The 11,311-nt window shown below is 45.7% G+C and overlaps 1 protein-coding gene across 1 annotated transcript in view; it reads left to right on the top strand.

Annotated features, from left to right (window-relative positions):
* Positions 1–11,311, top strand: part of CLIC6 (chloride intracellular channel 6) — a 57,014-nt gene that overhangs the window by 39,839 nt on the left and 5,864 nt on the right. Inside the window, exons 3-6 of the mRNA XM_010862329.1 lie at positions 2,558–2,667; positions 3,578–3,703; positions 4,273–4,379; positions 5,540–5,721. Of these exons, the coding sequence (XP_010860631.1) occupies positions 2,558–2,667; positions 3,578–3,703; positions 4,273–4,379; positions 5,540–5,721 (525 nt within the window). The remainder of the gene's footprint in view (positions 1–2,557; positions 2,668–3,577; positions 3,704–4,272; positions 4,380–5,539; positions 5,722–11,311) is intronic.

Raw genomic sequence — 11,311 nt, 5'->3', positions numbered from 1 at the left:
CCACATTCTGTCAGACCTCTCCACCATGACCCTAATGTCTTGGGTGGCCCCACAGGGCATGGCTTAGTTTCACTGAGTTAGACAAGGTTGTGGTCCTAGTGTGACTAGATTGACTAGTTTTCTGTGATTATGGTTTCAGTGTGTCTTCCCTCTGATGCCCTCTTGCAGCACCTACCGTCTTATTTGGGTTTCTCTTACCTTGGGTGTGGGGTATCTCTTCAAGGCTGCTGCAGCAAAGCGCAGCTGCTGCTCCTTACCTTGGATGAGCGGTATCTCCTCACCACCAGCCCACCTGACCTTGAACGTGGAGTACCTCCTCTAGGCCCTCATGCGCCCGCACAGCCACTGCTCCTTGGACGTGGGATTGCCCCTCTCAGCTGCTGCCCCTGACCTCTCGCGTGGGGTAGCTCCTCTCGGCCGTTCCTGCCGTTGCAGCTTGGCACTCTCGGCCACTGCCCCGACCTCGGACATGGGGTAGCTCCTCTTGGCTGCCGCCCCTGGGGTATGGGGTCCTTTTGTGTAATAAAATTTTATTAAAGTATAAAGTAGTTAGAGAAACCTTCTGACATAGACATCAGAAAAGGGTAGAAAGAGTACCCACTTGCTAATGTTAGCAATGGAGTTATATACTCTCCAGTGAATCCAAAGAATGTCTGGAGGTTGTAAAGATCTCACCAGACCTACTCCCATAATTTACATTTTAAGATAACAGAGTTAGCCAGAAGGTTTAATCCAGTGACTGCCTTCAGGCAGGATACATTATTGTTATATAATCCTTGTAAAGACCAGACCTACTCCCATAATTTACATTTTAAGATAACAGGATTAGCCAGAACGATTAATCCAGAGACTGTCCTCAGGCAGGATACATAATCGTAAGGAATGTGGAGGAAAAAAGAAAGTTTGTCCTTTCTTACTCCTTGAGAATTCCAGACCCTTGGGGACCCCTAGACTTCTTATCAACCTGCCTAGGAAATGACTCTCTCACTACCATTTATTTATTCATTCTACTCTTGGCGGTGTCTCAGTTGTTTCCAGGTTTTGGCTATGACACTAAAGCTGTTAGGAATATTCATTTAAGTGCTTTTTGTGCCCCTAACACTCATTTCTGTTGGGAGTGTAATTGCTATGTCATAGCATAAATGCATGTTTATTTTGGGTAAATAACTGCCAAACAGTTTTCCAGAGTGGTTGCTCCAATTTGCACTCTCACCAACAGTGGATGGGGAGTCCGCTGCTCTACCTTCCTGTCCACACTTCATATTGTCTGAGCTTTTCATTTTAGCCATTCTGGTAGGTGTGTCGTCGAATCTATTTACGGTTATAACTTGCGTTGCCCTGTTAGCTAATGATGTTAAGAACCTTATCACGTGCTTGTTGGCCATCTGGGCTTTGTCTTTGTGAAGAGGCGGATCAAGTGTTTTTTAATACTGAGTTTGGGGTCTCTTATCAACTCATCATTTGTAGGAACAGCTTGTTATGAACAGCCTCTCCAGGTGACTTAAGAACTTCATGCCAGAGAACCACCTCTGAAGAATTTAAGATGCCCGATTTTCTTGAAGCATCTTTTTTCCTTTCTGCAATTCTCAAACCAGCAGTTGACTTTCTCCCTTTCTGTTATTCAGGTTATAGATTCAGTGCTTTCCTCTCAATTCCGTTTGGACTGCAGGTGGAATAAATGGACTTCCTGGCCTAAATATGGCCGTTTCTGTCATCAGAGCCTGGCTGAGTCTTCTGGTCTTTCCGGCAGCATTTTGTTAGTGCTATAACTTTGTTGGGAAGAGAAAGAAGAGATTGGGAACTGCCCCAGGAGGATGAAGTCTATGGCTCCCCTCTCTTCTCTAACATCTGCCTTTCTTTTCTCCCGTAAGCCCCAGAAGGGAGGATGTCTGCTCAGTGTTCTGTGCCTGCGTCCGGGTACCTGTGTGTGGATGTGACCCGCTCAGGTTATCAGGGAGACATTGTTTCTACCTGCTTTCCTACCCTCCATATCAACTGTGAACAATCTGCCATCTAAGTACAAATGCTCCCCAGTGGAGGAGGGGACCTAAACATTTTAGTGTCCTGGGGTTCTAGAACTCATAGGAACTAGTCCTCATTCCAGAGATGGAAACAGTAGAGAATGCTGGGCATCGTGTCCTGGTGAGAGAGCCTGCTGGTCTTTTTCACAAATGATCATCCTGGCAAGAGAGGTGTGTCTCTAAAGAGGATCAAGAGATGGAGGGAGGGGAAGAGTATGTCTTTCTTTTTTGCCTTTAGTAATAAAGGGGGTTCCCTCTGGCTGCTCTTTTCCCTCTGAGAACCGCTATTCAGAGGCCCCGAATGGCAGGAAGTAAGTGGTGAGGAGATGGAAGGAAGGCAGAAGGCTCAGCGAGTGCGTGTGTCCTCCCCGCCCACATCTCCCACTTGTAGGCTGGGGGAAGGGACCTCAGAAGGCTACTTACAGTATCATCACTGTTAACAAACATTCACCATGATTTTGTGTGCGTACAGAGTGGAGTCTGGCACTTGTAATTGTGAGACTAGTTCTGATGAAGATCTCCTCTTCCATTTGCAGGCTGGCTGTGATGGTGAGAGTATTGGAAATTGCCCATTTTCTCAGCGTCTCTTTATGATTCTCTGGCTAAAGGGTGTTATATTTAATGTGACAACAGTGGACTTGAAAAGGTAAGACCGGATTTCTACAGTATTGAAATAACTATCCCCAATTCCCTATACACACAGGCACACAGAGAGACACCCAGGCAGACACATACAGACACACAGGCACAGGCACACACACAGAGATGGAGACACACATACACACAGACATACAGACACAGGCACATACACAGACCCAAATACAGACACAAACACACAGACACACAAACACTGAGACAAAGACACGCACAGAGGCACACAGAAACACATACACACAGGCGTGCACACACACACACAGATGGAGACATACAGACATAGGCACATACACAGACACAACACACAGACACACATACACACACAGAGACAGACAGGCACAGAGGCACACAGACACACAGGTGCACATGCACAGATGGAGACATACAGACACAGGCGCATACACAGACACACACACACACATACACACACAGACGGAGACACACAGAGACAGAAACACACGGGTACACGCATGCACACTCCTAGGACCCGTGGGCCCTGTCCCGGGCATATCCACCCTGGGTCAGGACCCTGGATTGGAGCGGGAGTACGTGGGCCACAGAGTCATTACAGGATGGCGTCAGATGTAACCTGGGAGGAGTAGGAGGAGGGGAACCGGGAGGAGCCTGCCCACCCCGTGACTGGTCAGCCGTGACTCTCTCTGGAGCCTGCCTGAGCCCCGCTCCTGGCTGATAACACTGGGGAGGGTTAACTTTTCAGCCTCGTCTCCAGATAAAGGGCCACACTTTCCTTGCCAGTAGGACAGTTTGTAAACTCCCAGTTGCCTTTGAAATTCTCAAGGGTGGTTTCTCTTCCACTGATGTGTGTATGTGTGTGTGTCGGGGGGCCTGGTTAAGCCTTGGCAATGATCCCAACCCTGGCACTGCCCTTCCCCCCTGCCCAGGAAACCTGCGGACCTGCAGAACTTGGCTCCCGGCACCAACCCACCTTTCATGACTTTTGACGGCGAAGTCAAGACAGATGTGAATAAGATCGAGGAGTTCTTAGAGGAGAAATTGGCTCCCCCAAGGTGGGCCTCATCACAACCTTCCCTGTCCACAGACACTTCTAAAGCTCTTGGTGCTGTGTGTTGGTTTTCTGTGGCCATGGCGCTTACCTCCTGAGCTGTACCTGTGATGTGCCACAATAAACACAGCGAGATTAGAAGCCCTGAGTCTAGGTGGCTGGGAATTCTCTACTCTGCCATTTGGCAATTAGGGTTTGATGGCAGGAAGTGGGCTGATGTCACGTGGGTGGCCCGTTTTGATGGCCCGTTGGGAATGTGTGTTACATGCAACATCGCAGCAGGCTGGGCCTGCAAGGGAGCCTTCTAGTTCATCATCTTTATTTTAGGAGGGAGAGAACCGAGACCAGCAAGGCCAGGGGGCCCTCCATCCCAGGATGAGAACAGTCCATCCAGTGCTTTACTCCTGGCTGGTGTTGCTCCCAACTTTGAAGATGGATAGATTAGGAAAACACTTAAGGAGCAGTTTTCATTTTTATATCTGCTCAAAGAAAGGCATTTCTTCCCCTCCTGCTTTCTATTCTCCTAACTCAAACATTGCTGATCTGTGATACTCTCACTTTGAACTTTTCAAGGTACCCTAAGCTGGGAACCCAACACCCTGAATCTAACTCTGCTGGAAATGACGTGTTTGCCAAGTTCTCAGCATTTATAAAAAACACCAAGAAGGATGCAAATGAGAGTGAGTCCCTCCCATCTTCCTGTTTTCTGTTTTCTGCATGGACCTCTATTCCGCCTCTGGTGTGGCTTCTTATAAGATTCGGGGAATTCTGACTCACTGCACAGGGGGGAGGGACCTGTGTATAGAAATAAGGGAAAAGTACCTCCTACTCTGAGCCTGCACGTGGGTTTCAGGGACTGAGTGCTTTTCTAGAGATTGTCCAGAAAAGGACATTTTTAGGAGAAGATCATCACCACCAGTAATTCCTTGCTCTCCCATGGAATTCAGGGTGAATGAAACTTCTATTGATGCTTCCTTCATTATATGATTTCCATAAAGATTTTTTTTTTAATTTTTAATTTTTAAAAAAATGTTTTGGTCACATGGTGTGGTGTGTGGGATCTTAGTTCCTTGTCCCTGCATTGGAAATGCAGAGTCTTTTTTAGTTTATTTATTTTTAGTTGGAATATAATTCCTTTAGCATATTACGTTGGTTTTTGCCATACATCAACATGAATCAGCCATGGGTATACACCCATCTCCTCCCTCTTGAGCCTCCCTCCCACCTCCCATCCCACCTGGAAAGCAGAGTCTTAACCATTCAGTTCAGTTCAGTCGCTCAGTCACGTCTGACTCTTTGCAATCCCATGGACCACAGCACGCCAGGCCTCCCTGTCCATCACCAACTCCCGGAGTTTACCCAAACTTATGTACATTGAGTCGGTGATGCCCACCATGAAAGTTTTTCCATATAGATTTTTGAATAAATGAATGAGTTCTAGAAGCAGCAGTGTTGTTTAAAGAGCAGAATTATTTTCCGAGGAGAAGTGAGTCTTTTATTTAGATCTCATAAACCCACCTGTCTCCTTCCTGAGTCTCTAACATTCACTGGCCGTGTCTCAGGAGGGAAGGGACAGACTCTTTTTTTTTGATATCTGGAGAGAGGAGGGCAGGAGGAGAAGGGGATAACAGAGGATGAGATGATTGGATGGCATCATCAACCCAATGGACATGAGTTTGAGCAAGCTCTGGGAGTTGGTGAAGGACAGGGAAGCCTGGTGTGCTGCAGTCCACGGGTTCGCAAAGAGCTGGACATGACTGAGCAGCTGAACAATGACAAAGACAGAGGAGACATGGATTTCCATGGCTCATCTTAGTTGTTTTCTGCCTTCCTATTTCAGTTTATGAAAGGAACCTGTTAAAGGCCCTGAAGAAGCTAGACAGTTATCTGAACAGTCCCCTGCCTGATGAGATAGATGCCTACAGCACTGAGGAAGCTGCTATTTCTGGGCGGAAGTTCCTGGATGGCAATGAGCTCACTCTGGCTGACTGCAACCTCTTACCCAAGCTCCACATTATTAAGGTTTGTCCTTCCTCCTATGTCGGGTGCTGAATACATGAATGGGGCTTTGTTCCATTTTGTTTTGACTTGTGGGTTTTTTCCCAAGACAATCTAAAACACCAGCTCTTGAATTTAAAAGTCTAGCTCGTTTCTGTTTGCGGCAGCCAAGCCCCAAGTCTGAGATCTGTGGATGCTATTATCAGGTGTTACTTGGCGGCTCTCATGAAGCATCTGAGAGCTTGGTTCTCATCCCTCCATCCTCACAGCTTCTTTTTTCCAGTCTTAACCCCCACAGCCTAAAGACAAGCTCTGTGAAAGCAATTTGAGGGAATACATTGATTATAGCTGGTATTTCACACTCCAGTCTTGGAGATGGTGTGTGGAATCTACAAGGATTAAAATGTGAACTCTAGAAATTCCCTGGTGGTGGTCCAGTGGTTGGGACTCAGCGCTTTCACCCGGGTGGCCTGGGTTCAATCCTTGGGTGGGGAACTAAGATCCTGCAAGCTGAGCAGTGCAGTCCAAAAGCAAAAACAACAACCAAAAAACTGAGCCAACCTTGAAAAAAAAAAATGTGAACTCAGTCAATTGTTGGTGATGGGAAGAGTAAGCCTAACCCTGGGATAAAGGAGGAGGTTGGCTCTTAACACAGACCCCTTAACAGCTGGTGAGCAGCTGACAGCTCCTCGGCTGGACCACATGCAGCCTGTTTTCCCAGGTGACTGAACATGAAATAAGGGTCACTGGTCATGTATAATTAGGGTTTAAAGATTCCCTAGACCAGTGGTTCTCCAACATTTGTTGGCATAAGAATTATGCCTTCTAATTTAGAAATGTGCCTGCTCAGGCCTCCAGTTGTGTCTGACTCTTTCTGACCTCACGGACTGCAGCCCACCAGACTCTTCTGTCCATGGGATTTTCCCAGCAAGTTTACTGGAGTGGGTTACCATGCCCTCCTCCAGGGAGTCTTCTTGACCTGGGGATTGAACCCACATCTCCTGCAATGCAGGCAGATTTTTTACCACTGAGGCACCAGGGAAGCCCTTTTAGAAATGTAAACCCATCAGTTCAGCCCCTGACTTACTAAAAGCAGAACTTCTGGGGGTGACTCTGAAATTCAGAAGCAGATGACCCCACCCTTGGTCTCCGTATTTATGGCTGCTCTCCAAAGTGCCCGAGTCTGGCTGTTACTCACCGCTGTTAGCTGTTGTATCATTATCACTGTTGCTATGCCCTTGGTCCTCAGTAGCCCTAGATGCCCCAGGAAGAAGCCCAACCCTTGTTCTGGGGCATCCTTATTATTTAGATCATACCAGGTCCAGAACTAGGTCCTTGGTATAAGGATAGGGAGATTGGAGAGAAGACATAGGGAAATACAAGTCAACGACCTTGTGTTCTAATAATGCGTTTATTTGACATTTTAGTTCAGTTTAGTCGCTCAGTGGTGTCCGACTCTTTGCGACCCCATGGACTGCAGGTTCATGGGGTCGCAAAGAGTTGGACATGACGGAGTGACTGAACTGAACTGAACTGGACTGCAGGATGCTAGGCTTCCCTGTCCATCACAAACTCCCAGAGGTTACTCAAACTCATGTTTATCAAATCAGTGATGCCATCCAACCATCTCATCCTCTGTTGTCCCCTTCTCCTCCCGCCTTCAATCTTTCCCAGCATCAGGGTCTTTTCCAAGGAATTGGCTCTTCGAATCAGGTGGCCAAAGTATTGGAGTTTCAGCTTCAGCATCAGTCCTTTCAATGAATATTCAGGACTGATTTCCTTTAGGATGGACTGGTTGAATCTTCTTGCAGTCCATGGGACTCTCAAGAGTCTTCTTCAACACCACAGTTCAAAAGCATCAATTCTTCAGTGCTCAGCTTTATAGTCCAACTCTCACATCCATACATGACTAATTTGGCATTTAGAAATTTACAAATTAGGTTCCCACAGTCTGTGGCATAGCTGTCCTGTGGGTGACTGGCCACCCCGTTACTCCAGTCATTCTTTGCCTTTCTTTTCCTTCCCTACTCCATTCCCAGCCTTGCTCCATTCATCTTCTTTCTTCTCTCTTCCCTGATGTGTTCAAGGGGCACCAACCTGAAAGCTAAGCCTTGAGGATGCTGCTGATCCTCCAAATGAATTTTCTTTTTAATAAATGCCAGTGTTCTGACATAAAATTTCATGACGGCAAATCAGTCCTTCAAACCTGCCACATTGGTGATTATCCAAACCGGACATTTGGGAGCCATTTTCCAATAGATTATTTATGTCATTGTGTCTGGTTTAGTCCCTTTATTAAACATATTCTCATCATTGCTCTGACTAGTATAACATCACAGAAGCACATGGAGTTTAGGGAAGGCAAGAAAAAGACACGTATGTACACATATGCATACATACACAGATCAGTTGCCACTTGTTTAGCTCCTATAAAAAAAGAATGTTTAAAATGTCAGTAGAGGGTATAAACTTCAGAGTAAAATAAAGCAGTCCACGGCTCCAATGGAAGACCTAACTGCAAAATCTTCAAAGCCACTTAGCACTCAAAATACCCAGCAGCTTAATAATCTTCCAGGATGGAGCACTTCTGAAAGGCAATGAGAATCAATCTACAGGAATTTATGGTAAGACAATGAGAAAATAGAGGACTTTATAATCTATTCCTATCCTGAAACCAGCAAAAGCATTCTGAAAATCTAAAGCATTATCTCCACCTTTAATTTCTTTTTGGCTGCATTGGGTAGCACCTGGGACCTTGGTTCCCCATCCAAGGATTGAATACGCACCTCCTGCATTGGAAGCTCAGAGTGTTAGCCACTGGACCACCAGGGAAATCCCCCTCCACCTTTTGTAAAATTAGAAAAGGATGGACCACCAACTCAAAGACTTAGACACTAGCTTCTCTAGATCTTCAGTAAAGTTCGGATGTCTGTAAAAGTAAATAATACAGCCTTGAAGTGCCCAACCTAAGCTTCTTTGTTTGAGGACAGAGCACCGAGTGGGCCAAGAGGGGCAGGGACCAGCCCTACGGAGATGAGATCTCTGTGGAGGCAGAGCTGAAGGTGAAACTGTTCAGAGGTGTCATCTGTGTGTTCTGCCACTGCCCCCTGACCCAAAGGAACAGGGAGGGGAGATGGAGGGGAGGAGAGAAGGAAAGAGGCATTCTGCTTTGTGACTGCTGAGCAGAGAAAAGAAATAAGCTTGGAATCACTCAGAAGAGAGACTGTAGATGACCTCAGCATCACTTTTAGCCAGGGCGACCTCCTCCTAATCCATGAGCTTCAGAGTGGAGGAGGCACTAAACCCTCATGTGTCCCTGGGGCAGAGTATAGAGCAGTGTTTGAAGAGCAGGTGAAAAAAGTTAGAGTGTTAGTCGCTCAGTTGTGTCTGATTCTGCCACCCATGGAATCTAGCCCACCAGGCTCCTCCGTCCACGGAATTCTCCAGGCAAGACTGTTGGAGTGGGCTGTCATTTTCTTCTCCAGGAAATCTTCCTGACCAGGAGTTGAACCTGGGTCTTCTGCAATGCAGGCAGTTTCTTTACCATTTGAGCCACCAGGGAAGCCCCTTGATGAACAGGTGTTTGAGGATAAATATCCAAATTGGTCTGCCTGTTGCCTGGCCTTCCTCCCATTGCTCTCCACCTTGTTTTTAAGCAAATAGTAGGTCCAACGGGTCTGCCCATTAAAGGATGGTTAGTAACCAAGAGGAATCTAAGTGGGACCTCTATGTGGATAGAGATGATCACAGAGAAGAGGGGGAAGGGTTAAATAGAACAAAAGAGAAAAAGGCAGATGAGAAACACCTCTCTGGTTAAGATTGGTTTCAGTAACTGAAAAGTATTTGAACTTTTCAGACAGATACTTCTCTACAGCCTCAAAGAAATGAAAGAGAATATGAATCCTTCCCTATGGCTTAGTGGGTAAAAAACCCAAGTGCAATGCAGAAGACACAGGAGATGTGGGTTTGATCCCTGAGTTGGGAAGATGCCCTGGAGAAGGAAATAACAACTCATTCCAGTATTCTTAGGTGAAAAATCCCATAGACAGAGAAGCCTGGCGGGCTACACTCCATGGGGTCTCAAAAGAGTTGGACATGACTGAGCTACTCAGCATAACACATGAACCTTTGGAGAAAGTGCTCGAAGACAAGTAACAAAGTGTCAAAAAATATAATCTCATAAAGAGGATGAAAATGAAACTGGTGGAACTGAAAAAAACCTTAAAGACAAAACAATTTCAGAAATTGTTTAGAAGTTGTATTAGGAGTAGCAAGAGGTGGAAAATGACATTGCAGAAATCCATCAAGGATTTGGAAGACAGCCTGAGGAAATGATCTCAAAGCGAATGGAGAAGAAGCAAGAGGTAAAGGTGAACCTCCAGGAAAAAGAACAGGAAAGAAAAAAAGAGGCAAAAGAAGACTCAGAGGTAAAGTGTTTTGAATTAAAGGATGACCTGAACATTGACTTTAAATAGCCATCCATGATTAGAAAAATATTGTCCTGGACAGTCAACACACTGTGATATAGCTGGTAAATTATATTTGAACTTTGATGATAAAAAAAACCCCCTTTGGGTGCCCAGATGATGATGATAATAGTAATAATAAAAGGTAAGTGCACCTACCCAACAAAGAAATTCAGACTAGCCTCATATGTCTCTAAACTGAGGTGACAGTGTTAGCAGCTCAGTCATGTTTGACTCTGTGCAACGCCCTGTCAGGCTCCTCTGGAATTCTCCAGGCAAGAATACTGGAGTGGCACTGACATAAATCAAAGGAAGATCCTCTATGACTCACCTCCTAGAGTAATAGAAATAAAAACAAAAGTAAACAAGTGAGATCTTATTAAACTTAAAAGCTTTTCACAGCAAAGAAAGCTATAAGCAAGGTGAAAAGACAACCCTCAGAATGGGAGAAACTAATAGCAAATGAAACAATTGAAAAAGGATTAATTTCCAAAATATATAAGCAGCTCATACAACTCAATACCAGAGAAACAAACAAGCCAGTCAAAAAGTGGGAAAAAGACCTAAACTGACATTTCTCCAAAGAAGGCATATAGATGGCTAACAAACACATGAAAAGATGCTCAATATTGCTCATTATCAGAGAAATGCAAATCAAAACTACAATGAAGTATCACACCACACAGCTCAGAATGGCCATCATCAAAAAGTCTATAAACAATAAATGCTGAAGAGGGTGTGGAGAGAAGGGAACACTCTTGTACTGTTGGTGGGAATATGAACTGGTATAGCCACTGTGGAAGATGGTATGGAGATTCCTTAAAAAAACTAGGAATAAAAGCACCATGAGTTCAGTTCAGTTCAGTCACTCAGTCGTGTCTCACTCTTTGTGACCCCATGAATTGCAGGACGCCAGGCCTCCCTGTCCATCACCAACTCCCGGAGTTCACTCAGACTCACGTCCATCAAGTCGGGGATGCCATCCAGCCATCTCAACCTCTGTCGTCCGCTTATCCCCCTGCCCCCAATCCCTCCTAGCATCAGAGTCTTTTCCAATGAGTCAACTCTTCGCATGAGGTGGCCAAAGTACTGGAGTTTCAGCTTCAGCATCATTCCTTCCAAAGAAATCCCAGGGCTGATCTCCTTCA

The sequence above is a fragment of the Bison bison genome, unplaced genomic scaffold, assembly GCF_000754665.1.
Source record: "Bison bison bison isolate TAMUID 2011002044 unplaced genomic scaffold, Bison_UMD1.0 scf7180017864481, whole genome shotgun sequence".
In the NCBI taxonomy this organism is placed as follows: Eukaryota; Metazoa; Chordata; class Mammalia; order Artiodactyla; family Bovidae; genus Bison; species Bison bison.
The sequence above is the reverse complement of the archived record's forward strand: the minus strand, read 5'-3'. Positions and strand labels throughout refer to the sequence as shown.